The sequence below is a fragment of the Prionailurus bengalensis genome, chromosome C1, assembly GCF_016509475.1.
Source record: "Prionailurus bengalensis isolate Pbe53 chromosome C1, Fcat_Pben_1.1_paternal_pri, whole genome shotgun sequence".
Taxonomy (NCBI): Eukaryota; Metazoa; Chordata; class Mammalia; order Carnivora; family Felidae; genus Prionailurus; species Prionailurus bengalensis.
The window spans coordinates 94630458-94650172 of record NC_057345.1 but is presented as its reverse complement, the minus strand read 5'-3'; the positions used below and the strand labels follow the sequence as shown (position 1 = coordinate 94650172).

General features: G+C 55.1%; 1 protein-coding gene across 1 annotated transcript; it reads right to left on the bottom strand.

The window, feature by feature from the left end:
* Positions 1 to 10942: 10942 nt before the first annotated feature.
* Positions 10943 to 18683, bottom strand: LOC122479629 (chymosin-like; the record flags this gene model as incomplete). The annotated part of the gene is made up of 8 exons (XM_043573411.1): positions 10943 to 11215; positions 11972 to 12070; positions 12578 to 12722; positions 13477 to 13590; positions 15239 to 15438; positions 16607 to 16725; positions 17547 to 17664; positions 18522 to 18683. Coding segments are annotated over 8 exons (1095 nt in total), but the record flags the coding sequence as incomplete, so codon positions are not given.
* Positions 18684 to 19715: the final 1032 nt, after the last annotated feature.

Genomic DNA, 19715 nt, shown 5'->3' with positions numbered 1-19715 from the left:
AACAAATTATCCCAAAATTCAGCAGCTGCAAACTTGCATTTATTGCCTCATGGTTTCTGTGGGTCGGGAATCCAGGCTCAGCTGGGTTGGGTCCCCTGGCTCAGGGCCTGTCATGCCCAAGGTGTCGGCCGGTGCTGCAGTGACCCGAAGACTCAAAAGGAGGTGGATATGTCTCCAGCTCCTTCACGTGACCGACCACGGGTTTTCTTCAGCGCTGTTGAACTGAGGGGGACAGCTCCCCTCCGGCTGTTGGCTGCAGATTGACCGTCGGATCCTTGCCATCTGAACCTCTTCATACAGCAGCTCACAACAGGACAGCTTGCTTCCTCAGAGTGAACAAGCAAGAGAGTTGTTTGTCTTTGCAAAACGACCTTGGAAGTGACACTCCATCGCTTTGAGCATTCTGTTTGCAATTCAGTAAACCCGGGCCACACTCGAGGGAGTGCATTACACCAGGGCATGAATCCGCGGAGGCCGGGATTATTGGAAGCCATTTGACAGGCCGCCGACCACGCAGAGTAAAGCAGTTCATAGGACGTTATTTGCCAAAGTGGAGTCAGGCCTGAGGCGGCGATGGTCAGACAGAGAGGAGCAGGGGCATCGGGTAGCTCAGTCGGTTAAGCGTCCAACTCTTGAGTTCGGGTCACGGTTCGTGAGTTCGAGCCCCACATCAGGCTATGCGCTGGCAGCGAGGAGCCTGCTTGGGCTTCTCTCTCTCTCCTTCTCTCTCTGCTCCTCCCCTGTTCACATGTTTCTCTCTCTTTCAGAATAAATAAACTTAAAAAAAATAAGAGAGGAGCACATGGGGAGAGGGCTATGAGTGTTTTCACCACATGAAAACATAAGGTCTCCCACATCAGCTCAACTCCCAGACCACTCCAACCGCCCGCTACCTCATAGGGGCTGTCCGAAGGTGCCATTGTCATCCTGGTCCCTGGACTCCCGCTGCTGAATGCTTCCCAGCCTGCTCACATTCCCTTTATAACAATAGCATTCCTGCGTGGCATACCCCTTTGTACCTTCATTTCCTCACTTTTCCTTATTTCTGCCCTTGGTAGGTAGTTCTTGTATTCCCATTCTACAGCTAAGGACACTGAGGCCCGGGAAGGTCAAGATCACAGGGCCTAATGAATGGCAGGGTCGAAATTGAACCCAGTCTGACAGCCTCAAATTTATCTAAACTGTTAAAAACTGGCTTCTTTTTCAAGCCAGTCACACCTCTAAGTAGAAGAAGTTCTGTAAACCGATGGCGAGAACAAGACAGTTGTATTTATTTCTCCAAAACTTAGCATCAAGGCAGGGCCATCTTCCTCACGCTCGTGGCTTCGGTGACCACATGCTCCCTGACACCAAGTCCGACACCCAGAAGGGCCCAAGCGCCAGCCCTAGGACCTCAGAGGGACCCCCCCCACCCCAGCGTCGTCAATTGCAGGTTTTAGCAGTGGCTCCTTCCTTCCCTTCCCCTACAGTGGTGCCCTCTCCCTAAGCTTAGACACTGATAAGCCAAATATTCTCCCTCCCTTCGTAGAAACAATGCTCAGTAAAGAAGACAGTGAGGGGCACATGGGTGGTTCGGTCAGTTAAGCATCCGACTCTTGATTTCAGCTCAGGTCATGATCTCACGGTTCATGAGTTCAAGCTCTGCATCAGCTCAGATGCTGCTTGGGAGTCTCTCTCCCTCACTCTCTGCCCCTCCCCCACTCATGTGTGTTCGATCTCTCTCTCTCTCTGTCTGCCTCTCTCTCTCTCTCTCTCTCTCTCTCAAAATAAATAAACATTCAAAGAAAAGCGAGGCTTGGTAGACTGGGCATGGGATCTGAGGGGACAAGTGTCTGGAGGTGATGTCTTGGCCCTCAGCTCACTGAGGTTTTGTTTTTTTTTTTTTTTATTTTTTTTTTTCAACGTTTATTTATTTTTGGGACAGAGAGAGACAGAGCATGAACGGGGGAGGGGCAGAGAGAGAGGGAGACACAGAATCGGAAACAGGCTCCAGGCTCTGAGCCATCAGCCCAGAGCCCGACGCGGGGCTCGAACTCACGGACCGCGAGATCGTGACCTGGCTGAAGTCGGACGCTTAACCGACTGCGCCACCCAGGCGCCCCTCACTGAGTTTTTGTTAAGGAGATCATCCTGCTGTGGTTTGGGGGAGGGGCGCTGATGTTGAGGGAGCTGGATGGTACTCTAATGAGTTTGTCCTGCAACAGCCGTAAACGAAGGTCACCCCCAGAGGACAAAGGCAAGGTGTGCTCTGAAGGCAGAGGACTCTTGATGGTCATCTAAGGAGGATAGTCGTGGGCAGGTGGAGGGGGAGCCCCCACCTCCCCAGAAACTCTAGGCCTCACGGAGGCCTAGATGGCTCCCCAAAGATGTCCACCTCCTAATCCCTCAAACCTTTGAGTATGTTGCCTTAACACGGCAAAGGATCTCAAGGTGGCGAGATTGTCCCGGAGTCTGTGAATGGGGCCCATGTAACCACAAGGGCCTTTACAAGAAGGAGGCAGAGGCCAGAGTCAGGAGAGGCGCCAAGGAAAGTGGAGGTTGGAGTGATTAGGCCACCAGCCAAGGCATGCAGGCAGCCAGCAGAAACTGGAAAAAGCAACCACACAAATTACCCCCCCAGAACTCCCCCAAAGAGGGCCGTCCTGCTGACCTCCAACCTCCAGAACTATGAGATAATATATTTGCGTTGTTTGGAACCACCAGGTCTGTGCCAACGTGGTGCCCTGGCAATAGAAAACTAACACAGCTCATACCCATCATAAAGAAATTGGCCAGGAGGTAGAGTGGGTCGACACCATAGCTCTTAAACCCAACTGTCTGGGGACACGTCGCTCTAGTTTACTCCCCTTTGAGCCATCCAGAGCCCATGGACTACAGCTGCGTGCCCACACTGGGGCTGGAGAGCTGGGATCAGCACCTTCAGAGTGTCAGGTGGTGATGATGGCAGAGGTGAGGACCAGAGACCCCCAAGGGGGAAGTGACTTGCCTGAGAGGTCCAGCCTCTGCCGTCCAATGACAGAGTCTCTGGACAACACCCACCCTGGAGAATCAGGTCCCATTTCATCAAGGAAAGAAGTCATGGCTTTTAGTTCCCCACACCCCTCCCCAACATCCTCTGTAGGGCCAGGAAGCCTGCTGTGAGGGTCCTCAGCTCTAGGGCCCGATACACTGGGGCTTCCCACCAACAGACCGAGGAAGATAGTCAAAGCTGCCCAAAGCCTCAAGGGCAAGTCCTAGAAATGCTCCCTCTCTCCGCTCACCAGGCCCAGCTTTGGTCCTGGAGCACTGCTGAGCCTCCGTCGCCGGCAGCCCGCTGAAAGTCTCCTTCCTAGCTGTCCCCATAGGTCATAGCTCTCAGCTGCCCTCTGGCTCCCGCTCTCAGACCCTCTAGCAAACCCTGTTGGGATTATAAAGGTCACATCCCGCCTGGGGGCCCTTTGTAGGTTGTCCAGAAGCTGTCAAAGTCCAGGTGGCCCATCTGGAGCAGCCAAGCAGGGGGGGCCGGTCCTAGAACCGCCGGAGACAAGGACAGGCTTCCATGAGCCAGCATGGCACCTGCCTGGGGGCCCCTGAATGGGGACGGTTTCCCGATGCCAGACCCTCTCCCTTTTCCTCCATTCAGCTCCCTACGCCACATCAGGGGCTCAGAAGCACAGGCTGAATGGGGGCTATACCTTCTAGACTAAAAACTGGGACACTCGCTGGCACAAGAAACAATCTGGCAGATGGAGTTTGATTTCAGAATTACCAGCTTTTTTTAGGACTCTGCAATCAATCGAGAGAACAATAAGACAGAGTATTTAAAATGTAAAATATGGTCCCTCTCAATAAATCTCACCATGATAAAGCTCCCGATTGCTCTCGTCCCTGCAACACGCTACGAGGACAAAGACCATGGTTCGCCCACCACTGTGACTCCAGCATCTCTGCGCTAGGCATTTTGTAAATCCGTGGTGGGAGAGAAGGAGAGAGTGCACTCTGGCAAGGCCCAGCACGTTGTTAGCCCCAGACGTCGGGCCAGGCCCCCTGGCTACACGGGGAAGACGGGAAGCCCCATGTCACCCTCAAGCTCAGGTACTTCCAGTGGGAGAAGTGACTTTTCAGTGTTCCTCCGCTTGGGGAGACATGCTGCTCCCACCTGGAACCTGTGCCCCCAGGGGCCGACTAGCCCCAGAATGAGCTGGGGGTTTCTGAGCCACCAGGGCAATTTCAGCCTAGGGGGAGGGGTTACTTTGGGGGCCGGATGGAGAAGGACCGATGAGCAGCAAAGAGGTGTAGAGGTCACAGGCACAGTGGGGAGGGGAGGTCACTCAGGATCCCACTCGTAATGGACTCAACTGTGTCCCTCCAGAATCAATGCGGGAACCCAAATCCCCTCAGTGAGTGCATTTGGAGATGGGCCTCTAAAGAGGCAATTGAGGTTAAATGAGGCCATAAGGGTGGGGCCTTGATCCAATGTGACTGGTGTCCTTAGAAGAAGAGGAAGAGACAGGGGGGGGGTGTGTGTGCACAGAAGGCAGCCCTCTGGAAGCCCCGGAGCCAGAGAAACCAGCCCCACCAACACCTTGACCTTGGGCTTCCAGCCTCCAGAACCACGAGAAACAAATGTGTATTGTTTCGGCTGCTGGTCTGTGGTGATTTGTTATGGCGGCCTGAGTGGCCTGAGACACCACACCAGGGGAGGAGGTGGTCAGAGAGAGGAAGGGGTGAGGGAGGCACAGTCCCGAGTGCCCAGTGACCTTGACCAGGGAGCACCCCGTGGGCAGAAGAAACCCCTTCCTCTCCCTCATGAATCTAATTAAGTCCCTAGGATGCAGTCCAAATCCATAACCCAGCTGCCACAAAGTGACTAGAATGTCCACATGGCACCTGCACCAGCCTGTCCATTGGTCCACCTGACTGTCAGGCCAAAGGCCATGGTTTCTGAGGTTTCTCGGGTCCCCACTCATTCTCTTCCTGACCAGCTTGTGGCTGGGACTCCCTGGGAACGTGCAGACCCAGGAAAGTGGTCACGGATTCTCTACTCTTTGCATATTATCCAAGCCCAACGGGGACACAGGCCGGGGCACTGGAGATGCCCTCAGATGAGAAACGCCCTTCAGGGAGCTGATGTGAGGACTGAGCCTCCGATTTGGCACTCCCTGGGGAGGGCCTGGCTTACAGAGCTTCCCAGGCAACGGTTCAAAGCTGCTGCGGAAGGTATGGCTGGGCCCAGCCCAGGACACTCCCCAACACACGAGCAGCCTCTCCAGAAGCTCCTTGTTCCCTCCCAGAGGCCCTAAAAATAAAGCTCTAAGGACACAGTTATTCTGGTGTCCGTGCTAAACAGAGCCCTGGGAAAGAAAGGGGCTCTCAAGTTTCATGGCTGGGGCCAGAGGACAGGGCAAGGACAAAAAGGTGGGGGAGCTCATTACCTATAGATGGAACTTCGGTGTCATGCGGAGGAGACCAAGGTCACCAGCCCAGAGGAGGTGGCCAGAGCCATGAGCAGTCCTCCTAAAGGAGGTGTGATTCCACCAGCAGAGCAGGCTCTGCATGTCTCTAGCCCCAGCCCCGGGGCCCCAACGGTCCTGGCTGCCTACAGGCCCACTGGAGCTTAACTCCTTGGGGTGAAGGCTTACCCTGCCCGCCTGGATGGGCTAATGCTGTCCCCAAGCCCCTCAGCACACACAGCAGGCATATCTTTCCCTGGCCAGCTCTAGCTCAAAATGTTATCCTGGGATTACAGATGATCCAGAAAGATCAAAGGAGGAGGAGATCAGAAAACAGAGAAGGGAAAGGCCAGCCCTCGAGGGGTCCAGTGAGTGAGGGGTTTGAGGACAGAGACCGTGTCCCCTGTGTCTGTGCCTCCTGCAGAAGCAGGCACTGTGCCCTGGACATAGTAGGCACTTAGTAAATTCTATGATGTGCTTGACTATTGCCCCCAACACCTGCCAAGGTGGCCTGCTGGGGTGGAGAGAAAGAAGGTTGCAGGATACAAAAAGGTACGCAAAGCTGGCATTTGAAATTGGATCACTAGAGGGCGCTCCAGGACAAGAGCTGAGTCGGGCCGCCCAAGGACAATTTGGAGTTCTTTTATTCATTCAACACACCTCCGCTGAACATTAGGCTGTGTCAAACGCGAAGTGCTATGAAGGATACAAAAGGATTGAGATATGACCCCTGCCCTCAAAGGGTCATCTCAGAAAGGTACGAGGGGGAAGCAGATGATAATGTATCCATATTTACCTATGGGTAACTTCTGTCTGTTAAGTGCTGGCTACTTTTCACACACTATTCCTTCTACCTATAATGCTTGTTCCTCTTTCATATCCGTGTGTCACCCCCTTTTGCATGTCTTTGTCCATATGGCCCCTTCTCATGAGGCCTGTGTTGCCCACCTCATTTTAAAGCGTATGTGTTCTCATGGCATTTGTTGTCCTTTTCCACTTCCTCCCATGGCACCTAAAACCAGCCCACATCCTACACAGCCTGCACATATCCGCGTCCCCACAGCACTCCATGGCAGTGGAGGCTTCTGTACGGCGTGTTTACCGAGGGACTCAGTGCGTGGAACAGTGCTTCACACGCAGTACAGACTCAAAACACTTTTTTTAATGTCTATTTATTTTGAGAGAGCGTACGTGCAAGTGGGGGAGGGGCGGAGAGAGAGGGGGACAGAGGATCCGAAGTGGCGTGCAGAACTCACACACCGTGAGATCATGACCTGAGCCGAAGTCGGACGCTCAACCGACAGAGCCACCCCGGTGCTCCATCGAAACGTATTTTTTAGTAAATAAGGTGACAATTCTAAATAGCCCTGGGTAAACCGAGCAGCCAGGGGTCAGTGAGCAAGCATTGCTGGGGTTTGGAGGGTTTGGGTGAGGTGGGCATCATGTGCAGTAGGGGCTCTTCTCAGAGGAAGTGACATTTAAGCTGGTCTTGAAGGATGAAGAGCAGTTCACAGGTTGGAGAAAGTGGGCGGGGCTCCCGGCAAAGGAAGCAGCAGGAGCAAAGGCCCAGAGGCCAGCCCTGCAGGGTGCTAGGTATGGCCTTGGCGGAAGGTCAGCCCCTCCTGTTCTCAGCAAGGAGCTGCTGCAGGCCCTGGCCTGTAGGGGGAGGGTGTGAGGGAGTGGCCACAACCAGGGCTCCTGGGCGGTGGCCAGGCCAAGTCCCTTTGCCTGCCCCAGGCTGTCCCTCACCCCCTCTTTCCATTGCCCACCTCCTGCTCTTATAGTGTGTCTCCCTTGCCTCTCTTGCTGCCTAGGGCTTCCTGACATGGGGCAAACTTCTACCCCCCCTCCACCCCCCCCACCCCCCCCCCACCCCCGCCTTCAGTTATAGCCTCCCTTCTGCTGCTGCCAGCAAGAAACCAACTGCACAGCTCAGAAAACAATCCATCATTTTGTCATAACATTTCCATTTCAAAGACTTCCTTTCCAAGCTTCTCTCTGGCCAAAGCTTCCTCTCATTAGCATGAGAGGAACTGGCTTGGAACTGAGTGACAGGGGAGGGAGAAGGACAGAGGGCGGGGGGGGGGGGGGGATGGGGCTGCGAGCCGAGGCCTCTGCCCCTGTGTATGCGGGGGGGACAGGGAGGGGCGCTGGGCCAGCACGTGTGCCTGACTGTGTGCATCTGTGCGTGCGTGTGTGTGCGCATATGCACGCTCACATCCTCGTGAACCTGTGTTTCCCCGCACTCGTGGTTCATGCTACCAGGCCATAGATTCGCCCGCTCACGTCACACAGCATAAACCACCCTTGGGCGCTTGCTCAACCTCCAAGGTGTGCCCGGCGCCCCCGCCCCGCCCCCCACCCCAGGCACGGAGGACTCAGAGAGGAAGGATGCCCATGCTGTCCACCAGACGCTCAGGCAGAGACCGATGTGTAAGCGAATAAATACGACAGGACAAATCTGTTGTAAAGATCCCCACTGAGCAATCAGGAAGCTAGAAGAGAAAGTCTGGCGGAGAGGGGTGTCACCTCCGGGGACACTTAAGCTGATCTGGAAGGATGAGGAGCAAGTCATAGGTCAGAGAGAACGGAAAGGAGAAAAACTGGCAAAGGGATGGCAGGCACAAAGGCCCTGAGGCCAGCTCTGCAGCGGGTTAGGTGTGGCTAAGGCGGTAGACTGTGGCGGGGACCGGAGCAAACACTGAGGCTTCCCAGCTGCGGTCTCCCTGCCTTGGCTTTTTCGTCAGCAGCCGGTGCCGGTGGGGGAGCGGGGAGTGAGCAGCTGGCCCTGCGGGAACCTCCGCCCAGCATCGCAGTTCCCCACTGGCCTCCAGGTGGCCCCTCTTCACAAGCAAGTAGCAGATGTGCTGACAGCCCTTCCAAGGCCCCTTCATCACCTGGCAGACACCCCCCCCCCACCAGAGAGCGGGGCCTGGTGCAGAGCCCAGTGTGGGCCCCTCCGGCAGAACCTTAAAGCCCTGGAGGCAGCGGCAGCTGCCTTCTGCCCCTTCATTGTCCCACTGAAGGTGAGCCATCCCCCAGGGACAGCAAAGAAAGGGGAGCATTGCGGGCTCCGCAACGAGAGGGAGAAGATGCAGAGAGGGCCCAAGTGTGGTGGGTGGGTGGGTGGTTGCAAGGATCCGAGAGAAAAGGGGGAGACCAGCAGCGAGCAGTGCAACTCTTGAGGACCTTACTGATTGAATCATTCATTTGTTCATTCGCTGATGATATTATTCATATCAGCAACACTTGATGAAGGCATTCCATGGTTTAGGTACCCAAGATATCAAAATGAGAGACGCAGTGTCTGTCCTCAGGGAGCCACCAGTCGGTGAGGGGGACAGACAGGAAACAAACGTTAGAACGATCAGCACTGTGCTAAGGAGAGCACGGGGCACAGGGGGCGCACAGGAGGGAACCAATCCAGCCTGGTCAAGAGCATCCTGGAAAGATTTGCACTCAGCTGAGGTTTGAAGGACAAGTGAAAACTGAACAGAGGGGTTGGAGGGCGGAGAACCTTTCCAGCAGGGTATTCTCTGCAGCGGGGAGAAACCCTAGGGAGGGACTGGCCACTAACCACCTAGGACAGGGACCGCCACCGGGGTCCAGTGGGCTAGGGTCAGCAGTGGGGGGCCATTCGGTCTAAGCCTCCCATTTATGAAAATCATCATGTGGAGACTTTCCACATGATCTCTCATGGAAGTCTGGATGTTTAAAATGCAATTTGCTAAGTGTAAGCCATTAAAATATGACACAATTTTCGTGAGCTTGTTCGGGACTTTTTTTTTAATCTACAAGAAGCCTAAAAATAATGAATGTGGCCCAGTTCTGTCTCATGCTTGGCAAACAGACAGTATTGGTCTTGGATGAGAAAAGCGAGGCTTGGCAAAGTCGCCCAAAGCCAGAACTCACTCCTTGACGCCATGTTGTCCTCCCTGACCTTGTAGGAACCAAACCCCAAGGCCCATCCTGTGTTCTTGAGGTCCTGGAATGTGTTCCCGTAGCCTCTGCCCCAACCCACCCCAGGCTCCTCGGCTCAGCTGGGGCTGCCGCCTGAGCCCTTCCTCCTCCACGTAGGCCCCCACAGTCCAATTCCGCTCCTTTCCTGCCAGAAACCACTGGGTGCTTCCGGGGCCCCGTGCTGGCTGCTCCTCCACAGACCCACAAAGGCACTGGGGACAGCATTTCCACTGCCCTGGGTTCCTCATCTTCTTTGGCTTTGCATACAGCTGAGAAAGACCCCAAGAGATGGCCCCGGGGGAGCCTGTTAACAGGATCTCGTCTGCCAAGCCCCTCTCCCCACTCCTCTTCCTAAAGCACAGTCTCCTTTGTCCTTTGTGAAGCCTCCTGGCCAAATCCGAGGCATCAAGCTCTCCAAGACTGCTGTGTGACTCACCTGCTCCTCAGCTGTCTGCAGGGCAAGTGTGGTCAGGATTAGGAGGGGCGGGGGCGGGACCTAGATGCTAACCCAGCCCCAGCTCCCTTTCTGAGAGTTCAGCTACTTACAGGTGTGACTTGAAGCCCAGTCCCAAAATGGGGGGCCAGACTGGCTGTGGTTTAGAAAACAGAAGCCTGATCAATTATACTGCCTCCTGTTGGGAGGCTGCCAAGACAAGCGGCCCAAAGAAAAAGGAAGGAGGGTCGAGGGAGCAAACGTGTGCAGATCAGCAGAGCACTGTTGCAGGGGGCCCGTCAAGGGGCTCTGAGCACTGAAATCCCCCCAGGAAGCTCGTCTGCCTGACCCCCATATGGTCTCAAGGTAGCATAAGTGAGAAAACCACTTAAATCCACCTGGATCCCTTTGTTCTAACCCTCTGGTATCTCTATTTTCCATGCGGCCTCTCTGTTTCCAGAAAGAAGCTTCAGGAACCTGGGAGCAGGAGTGGTCTGGCCACCGACTGCTGGGGTCTTGGCTGAGCACTAGGGGGTCTTCACTCAGCTCTAGCAGTCAGCACTGAGCACTGGCGTGAGCTTTGACTGGCAGCCTCTGAGAGCCCTTGAACGTGGGTCTGTCCCAGGGATGGAGCCACTCTCCACGTGCTGGTGGGTCAGGTTCAGAGCCTCTAAGACTGAGGATGGGACTCTCAGCTGTGGTTCTTCCCCCAGGTTAATGGCAACCTCAGGGCCTTCAGATCTTCCCACGTGCCTTCTGTCTACCCCACTGTCTTCTTCAAAATACCCCAAGGCCCTTTTCTTAATGGACCTAGAGCTTTTCTCTCCTCAGCCCCACACCCCTTGCTCCTCAGGGACCAGCCTCGTCCTGCAAAGGTCTCCCCTGCTGTACCCTTTCCCCAGAAAGATCTAGAGTGAGAGAACAGAGAGGCAAGACATGCCTTGGTTTTACCTGGCCTAAGCTTGAAGTGGCCAATTCCCTTGTGAAAGTCTCCACCCACCAGCAAGGTCCTGAACCCTCCCCCAGTCACGAAGCCCCAATGCTGCCAGACGTACCACATGACAGTCACTCCCCACCCCCACAAGGGCGCAGGGCTTTGGCCCCACAGAAGCCACACTTTGCAGCGATATGGTGTTTATTGAGAACCATCTGCCAGAAAACCTGGTCCATATGTGTGCGTGTGTGCGTGTGTGTGTGTGCACATGCATGTGTGCTTAGGGAGTGCATGCGTGTTCCACGGTCGGCGGTGCAATCAGATGGCCTTGGCCAGCCCCACGCGGTTGTTGATCCTGTCAAAGACACTGTAATACTCCCGGATGAAGACATCTCCCAGGATCCACAGCGGGTCGTCGCCCTCACCCTGGAAACCGCTGGCGCAGAAGCCCAGATCCTGGGAAAGGCAAGGCTGAGATGAAGCTGGTCCCAACCACAGTCACCACATCCGATGGCAAGCCTCCCCCACCACACCCCACAATTACTCTCTCACTTATTATTTCCTGTCATCCTTGAAATCACCCTCCGAGGTAAGCAGACAAGTATCAGACTCATCTCGCTCAACAAGGTGAAAAAACCGATACTCAGAAAATCAAGTGATGTAATGCAAGATCACTTGGGATGGTCCCCTGACCCCGCTCCTCCTCACTTGTCCTCTCTAGCCTGCAGCCCTCCTCTTAGCACCTACTGCCCTGAGGACCAGCCAGACCAGGCGGGGGGAGGGGGGGGGGCAAGGCCTTACTAGTTGTATATACTCAAGGCCAGGCCAAAGCTGAGGCCAGTGGGTCAGGGGGGAATAAGGGCTGGGTCCCCACAAAGCCCAGGCTATCCACAAAAATCCTGGACAAAGCTCCAGAGCTCTGGGCTTAGAAGCTAGAACAGTGGATGGAGGTTCCCATGGGGAGCTGTGGTCCTGCCTACCCCACCCTCCCTCAAGCCGCTGGGCTCTCTCCACCCCATGTCTCCCAGGATGAGGCCATAACAGCCACACATGAGGCCCAAGGACAACAGGGCCCCACTCAGAAAGGCCGGTTGATCTACATGTACCTCCCACACTCTCCATCTGGGCCACGCCACCAAAGAAGTTCGCTGACTTGCCAGGAGAGAGAAGGGGTGCCGGGTGAACCCAGGCTTCCTCTCCTGAGACTCATACCTGGCTGGTGTAGGCAGAGGGGGGCAGTGGGTACTTCCTGCCGTTGATCTCAAAGACCACCATAGGCATGCTCTTCAGTTGCCCGCAGTTGATGTCAAACTAAAGACCAGAAGGAGGTCCTCTTAGATGGGCAAGGGATGTGATCTGGCTGGAAGAGGCAGAGGAGGGCCCAGGCACAGCCCCTTCTTCTGCACTGGAGCCAAGCGGTGGGGAGAGGCTTGCCCACCCAGAGGACTCTAGGGAGATTCTTTTTCAGGCCTCAAGAGTCACAATGACAAGGACCTGCTGTCAGTCAGTGCAGGGACAGACCCTAGCTTGAGACAGAGGGACTGGCCTCAGTGTTTCCCCTCCAGTCTCAGCCAAGACACTGGGAGCTCTTAGCTGTCAGGGAGGAAGCAGGGAGACCCGTGGGGTGGTGAAGGAACAAGGAGGTGCAGCAGAGCTCAGGGATGCATGGCCCTCCTGGAGACCCGGAGGCCAGACCTGGGCCACTGCAGCTGCACGAGACATGAGAGCCTCAAGGGCGGTGGTGGGCGGAGCTGGAAGGCCATTGTGAAGGTGTTCGGAGAAATCCCAGCCCCTCGGGGGAAATGGGCCTGGCCTCACCTGGCCAAACTCGTCCTGGGTGGCTCCAATGGCCGTCTGGATGTTGAGGATGTCGCTGCTAGGCCCAACCAGCATGGAGGTGCCTGTGTCCAGGATGGCCTGGCAGCCACCATCGCAGGCCACCACCACGCCATTGACCGTAACCCTGCAGAGCGGAAATAGGACAGCCTCGCAGCACGTCCAGCATCCAACCCTCCCTCCCCTGCCAGGATCCTCGGGCAGGGGGCAAGCCCAAGCACCACTTCCAGAGCTCATAGAAAAGACCTGAAACCATTTTCTCCCAAGTCATTAGCTAAATCAAGGCTTCCCCACCTTCTGTGGGACAGAAACGTCAAAAAAGTGTAAAATCACATGGCAAGACTTTGGAGTCGGGGTGGAATGAGTCCTGCACAAGTCGCCTAAAGATCTGGTTTCAAATTTTCTCCCCACCATCCACCTGCTGCAAATCTTGTACAAGTCACCCAGCCTTCCTGAACTCCGGCTTCTCATCCACAGAATGGAGCCACAACCCCTCCTTCCTTGACTTCCTCAAGGGACGGTCACGAGGTTCAGACTTGAGGTCAGTAAATTATAAAATGAGGATTACTAATGGCACCACCTCATAGGGTTTTCGCCGGGAGTAAACGAGACGGTCCTATTATCACTCATCCCAATGCCTAGCAGGTAGTAAGTGCTCAGTTAGTGCAGCACTCTTAAGAATGAAGCATCGGTGAATGTCCAGCGTGCTCATCGGCAAAGGTCATTGGCCTTGGAAGCGTCTAATTCAGGACGTGTTGTGATGGTCTTACAAGCTACCGTGTGCGGGCCTTCTCAGAGCCCCCCGGGCTGATCCCCTGGCCCTCCCGTCCCCACACCCAGAGCCAGCCCGTGGCTGGGGCCCAGGGCTGCCGCTCACTCACCTGTCCACGGTGAACTGCCAGTACTCCTGCACGGTCACGGGCACCCAGTGCAGGGAGCCTGTGTAGTAGGAGGGGTCAATGGCTCCCAGCGTGAGCATGCTCCCCGGGCCATTCCTGAAACCAAGGAAATTGGTGACGGGCCGCCGCATCCCCACCCAGGGGCAGATGCCACTGAGACCTGGCCCTCCTGTCCGCCCTGCCCTCGACTCCCACCTCCACCCCGAAGGCTTCAGATGCGTTCTCCGGGCCTCCCTGCTCTTCGGGGCTTTTCCCTGATGACAGCTACAGCATCCTCTCTCTGAGCGCAGCACCCCCCCCCCCCCGGCCGAGGCAGCACCTGCCTCCCGAGGGGAGGTCAGGAAATGACCACCACACAGGTCACATGACCACTGGGCTCTGCACAGGTCACCCTTAGGGGTCCCCCTGTGCCCACCCCCTGCCCCCAGGCCTTTGGCTACAAGTAGAAGAGAGAGTCTTCAACAAGGTCCCACATACTCCGGGGCTCTTCTCTCAGCCAAGAAACATGGGCACACTGCAGTGTCACTGAATTCCCCCTCTGCTACTTTTTTTTTTAATGTTTATTGATTTTTGACAGAAACAGAGACACAGGTATGACTTAGCCACCAGTTCCTGGGGTGATCGTCCCTCCCAGGCCTCAGTTTCCTTCATAGTGAAAGGAGAAGACTGGAACTCCTTTGGAGCCTACTCTAAAAGTCTGTGGGGACGCCTGTGTGGCTCAGTTGGTTGAGCATCCAACTTCAACTCAGGTCACGATCTCATCGTTCATGGGTTCAAGCCTGGCGTCAGGCTCTGTGCTGACAGCTTAGAGCCCGCAGCCTGCTTTGGATCCTGTGTCTCCCTCTCTCTGCCCCTCTTCCACTTGTGCTCTATCTGTCTCTCTCTCAAAAATAAAATAAACATTGGGGCGCCTGGGTGGCGCAGTCGGTTGGGCGTCCGACTTCAGCCAGGTCACGATCTCGCGGTCCGTGAGTTCGAGCCCCGCATCAGGCTCTGGGCTGATGGCTCAGAGCCTGGAGCCTGTTTCCGATTCTGTGTCTCCCTCTCTCTCTGCCCCTCCCCCGTTCATGCTCTGTCTCTCTCTGTCCCCCCAAAAATAAATAAAAATGTTGAAAAAAAAATTTAAAAAAAAAATAATAAAATAAACATTAAAAAAAATTTTAATAAAATAAAAATAAATAGAAGTCTATGAATCTCAGTGACACCCACAATGATTATGGAGTCCTGGCTACTTTGGAAAAAAGATGTTAAATGCCCCCATGCAGGGGTGCCTGGGTGGCTCAGTCCGTTAAACGTCCGACTTCGGCTCAGGTCATGATCTCACACTTTGTGAGCTCGAGCCCTGTGTCAGGCTCTGTGCTGACAGCTCAGAGCCTAGAGCCTGCTTCAGATTCTGTGTGTCCCTCTCTCTCTTCCCCTCCCCAACTCATGCTCTGTCTCTCTGTGTCTCAAAAATAAATAAATTTTAAAAAGAAAAAATGCCCCCGTGCAGAGATGGGGTCAGGCTTCGTTTTTTAAATGCCAGAAATCAAAGTCAAATGTTGGTCCAATGAACTCTGTCTGTATCAATGGCTATGTGGGGGACTTTGGGACAAGAAGTTGGGTCTGCCTGGAAACAAGGAGAGGTTTTCTTGGATTCTGGACACCACCCTTGAGTTGCCGTGTCCCAGAGGGGTGGACATTCCTCAGCCAAGAGACCTTGCTGGGCTGTGGACATCTGACCCTGCCTTGGGACAGCTCCTACCTGTCCAAGTAAACAGAGAACAGGTCTTTGGCCACCAGGTGCTTCTGCATCATATTGTCAAACACGGGCACTGAGTACTCGGAGGCCAGAGAGGGGTAGGCCAGCCCCAGGATCCCATCGAACTCAGAGTAGGTAAAGACGTTGCCAGGTTCCTGGGTGCTCAGGCCCACAGTCTGCTGGGGGTCCACGATGGAGGAGACCTGTAAGAGAGACAGAGTGACCTCCACCAAGGGCCCCTCAGCCAGAGGCAGGAAGATCCCAGGGCAAGTGGGTATCAGGATCAGCCTTGGGGCTCGCCCTCCCTCCTCCAGGTAATGTAGTTACTCGAGCAAAGAAAAGCCCTCCTTTCCCAGCTCTGCGCTGTGGTTTTGAGGGAATTGGTCCAATGAAGCCAGGGACAGAGGAAGAGGCTCTGGGCCCCTGCCGCCTGGTGCTGCTGACTCTTGGGGAGGCCTGAGCTGCGTGGGCACCTGTCCTGCCTACGAGAGAGGCTGAGGACAGGACTGTCAATGGAGAAGAGCCGTGTCTCCCATTTGGCTCAAAGCAAAAGAGCCTTCAGCCAGATCCAGAAAGGACTCAAGGAAGATTGAGGTGAAAATCATGGAGGGATGCTGCTTAATCTTGGATAGTGGGTGAGGAAAGAGACAAGGAAGTTAATGTGTATTGTGCCCTTACTGTGTGCCCACCCCTGTGTCGAGTACTTTACAAGCCAAAAAGTGGCAACAGACAGGGGAACCCTTGTCCACAGGGCACAGGTGCTCTCTGACGCGAAAGAGTATGCTGTTCCATGACACCTGGGCAGGGGATTCGTCCTCCAGGGCGACTGAGGGAGGCCAAGCCAAGGGCACTGCTCAAAGATTGGGAGGCGGGGTTCTGACACTCAGCTCCCAGCTGTGTGACTTCGGGCAAGTTACTGACTCCTCTGAGCTTCCGCTTCCTCCTCTGAACAAGGGGATAATAGCACCTTCCTAAGAACGACATTTCCAGTGAGATCACACAGGTGACACTGAAGAGAGCTCAGTGCTGGCACAGGCTGGGGATCCTGGACCAATTATGGCAAACATAGATGAAGAAGATTGGGAAGATGGAAAGTAGGCGTGGAGAAGCCTCTCAAGAGGACTCTGGGGGTTGGCACGGGAAGGAGAGGAGGGAGGAGGGAAGGTGGAGCCACAGCAGCTGCTGGCCAAAATCCCTCTCAGTTTTTAAATCCCCACCAGGCCACCTGTTGGTGGCAGGGGGGAGGGCAGGATCCAAAGGGCCTCTCAGCCGCAGCTGGAGGGACAGCTCACCAGAGCCTGGGCATCTAGGTGGTGAAGCAGCTGGTTGGGGAGGAAAGGTGAGTGCCTGCTGACCCAAAGCCCCACTCACAGTGACGGTATCGAGACCCAGAAAGCCCTGCATGCTGCCGGTGCCGTACTGGATGGACAGGGGCTCGTTCAGGTTCTGGAAGGTGGAGGACTTGGATGGGTCAAAGCGATGATGGGTTTCTGAAACAGACCCAGGGTTAGCGAGGCCCACAGAATCTTCTCACCAGTGGACGGTGTCAGCCAGGGCTGAGACCCTCACCAGGCCCTGTAAGAATATGGTCTAAATACTAACCATTCTCTCTGCTGAAAACAAGCACCCATTCTCTCTGGATCCCACACAGTTTAGTAAAGAAAATTATTCTTTGGTGCTCGACCCACCTCTCTGACCCCCGGTGCTACCCGGGTAGCTTCCAAACGAAACAGGAAAGCAAAAAGCCATCCCTGCGGTTTCCATGGACATTTGACTTTTTCCAGCTTTGCCATCTTAGGCAAGACTCTTTTCTTCTCTGAAATTTGGTTTCCTCCTCTGGTAAATGGAGGGAGAGAGGGCACCAATCTCCCAGGGTTGTTGGAGGAAAAAATTAATAGCACGTATTAGCTGTTTACTCATCATCAACAGTAAGACTCTCTCACTTCATTCTCCAGGCACCCACCGGCATATAATAGCCCCGTTTTATAGAAAGGAAAACCGAGGACCCAGAAGGGTCAGCAGCTTGCCTTGGCTCCTGATGGAGACTAAATAAATAAGTAAATAAATAGCCTAAGCTTCCCTAATTTCCAGCTGGTGCTTTACACATTAGACCCGTAATTTGCACACCTTCCCAATCCATGGCCCGGTTGGAAGGGCTGAACCAGGAGATGGGGCGCAACCGGGAGGCTGGGAACGTCAGAGCAAGCTCTCCTGCACCCACGTTCCCCCTGCCCAGCACCTTGACCGTGGCTGGCAGAGGGGCCCTGGGGTCTGAGCCTGGAGAGGCGGGCCAGAAAGGGAGGTCACTCACTGCAGGCGTAACTCTTGCAGTCGACAGAGGGCACCCAGAGGTCCGAAGAGCCGGTGTCAAACACCACGGTGAATTCCTGGGGCGGGGTCCCGATGTAGATCTTCCCAAAGTACTGACACTGGGGACAGACAGCACGGGGTCAGGGGTGGGGAGCACAGCATAGGGGTGAGCGTCGATGTTTGGCATCGAGAAAAGGGGGGAAGGGGGAATGAGGGTCCTTGGGGAGGGTTCTTCACCTCCAGCCGCCACGCTGGCTCCTACCCGAGCCGTGATCGCCTGGCCCCTCCCACAAGCCCCAGACATTAGATCAAAATGTGGGCCCTTTTTGGCAGGAAGACTGGGCCCTCCTGCCAGGGGCAGGGACATAAAGACGGGGCACCAGCGAGGTACGGACCCCCAAGTCCCAGCCCAAGCTGCCCCTGCCATGCCACCTTGCCAGCCTCCCCATGAGTCAGAATTAGGGCCGGTGCGGGGGCGGGGGGGGGGGGGGGTAGGGGTGCCAGCGTGATAAGGAAACGAGATAAGGAAACGAGAGCACTGGAAACAAAAGGCTGTTTACTGCAGTGACAGATGACAGATGAGGAAGAGACAGGCTCCAGAAAGGAAGAGGGCACAAGGGGCGTACCTGTCACATCCTAGGCGGTGGCACATGGGTACCAGTACCCCATCCCTGCCCAGCCCGGATGAAGTCATGGGTTTCCTAAGGCATGGGGGTGCACCTGGGAGCAGATTATGGTCCCCCAAGGGATGTTTTCTGCAGGTTGCCTGAACTCAGACCCTCCGGGGGTGACATTCCGAGCCCTGCCTTTGCCGGGTCCGCTGGCCCACCGCAGAGCTGACTGAGGGGCAAGGACATGGCCTCCATAGCCCACAGGGCTCCATGATTCCTCGAAGTGGGAAACAGGCCGAGTCCGGGAGGGGGCGTCCATCACACTCTATGAGAAGCATTACCGGAAGGTGGGCAGAGCCACTTACATCCAAGAAGTTGGCCAAGGGCTCGTTGGACACCTTGTCTAAGTTGGAGTACTTCTTTCTGATGCCATATGGGTGTTCCTTCAGAAAGTCTTCCAGCAGCCCGTGCTCTTTCAAGGCCTTCCTCAGTGATTTGCCCTTGTGCAGAGGAACCCTGAGGAGACGGGGGAGAATTCATGATGCCGGGGGGCATCTCCCCAGGGCTGCCTGACCTCCCAGAGGGTGCCCAGAGGCTCTGGGTTCCGTAAGCTACTCCCCCACTTTATTTTTTTATATCGTAACTCAAAGTAAAAATTGTATTCTACATCAGTTCACAAATCAGCGCCTACCCTTACTAAATACAACGCACTCTGATATTCCCTGTTCCTTTCTCTTTTTTAATGCTGCCAGAGACTCAGTGAATGTATTTCATAGCTTGCTAGTGAATACTGTAACTCCAAGGTTTGAGAGACCCAATATCATCCATTCAGTCTCCAAATTCTTACTGTCTACCTACCATGTGTCAGACACTGTATGGGGCACAGGGGTAGTCTCTGCCCCCCGCCGGGACATGCTGTCTAGAGAGGAAATGATGTCCCCCACACCCTGCTAAATTCCGTGAGAGTGCTCCGCCCTTGTGACCCCTGTGACTGGCTCTCTGGGTGGCCTGAAGTGTGTGGAAAGTCTTTGAAGGGTCTCAGTACAGAGCGTGGACCTCAAGGGGGCTTCTAGAGTTTAGGGGTTGGATGATGGAAGCAAACCAACAGAAGAGAGTCTGGAGGGGAAACATGAAGGAGGGTTCTAGACCCAGCTTTACAGGCTGTGGTACTTTGGGTCGCTCCCCAAAACCCTCTGAGTTTCAGCTCGGTCTCAGCATAAGGGGTGAACTCCTTCCTCTCTCCAGCCCTGCCTTTGGCCAACCATAGCTTCACCTCTCTGGCTCCCAGGTCCCCCCTCCAGTAGTGTGAAGGAACGGAGCCAGATGATCCCGGGGTCCCTCAGTTCTAAGGGCCATGCGGTCCTCCTCTGTGAGCCTCGTCCTCTGAAGAACGAGTGGCAACCACAGCCATGAAAGTGCTTTGAGAGTAATAAAATGGCAGCAGTCAAATAAAACAAAAAATGGGTTCTCTCGTGTTGTTCACATCCCAGGCGGATCCCATATGGAACAGGCCTGTGTGCAAAGTATGGTCTCTCCTCTGGTGCCTCTCTTCCCCAGCC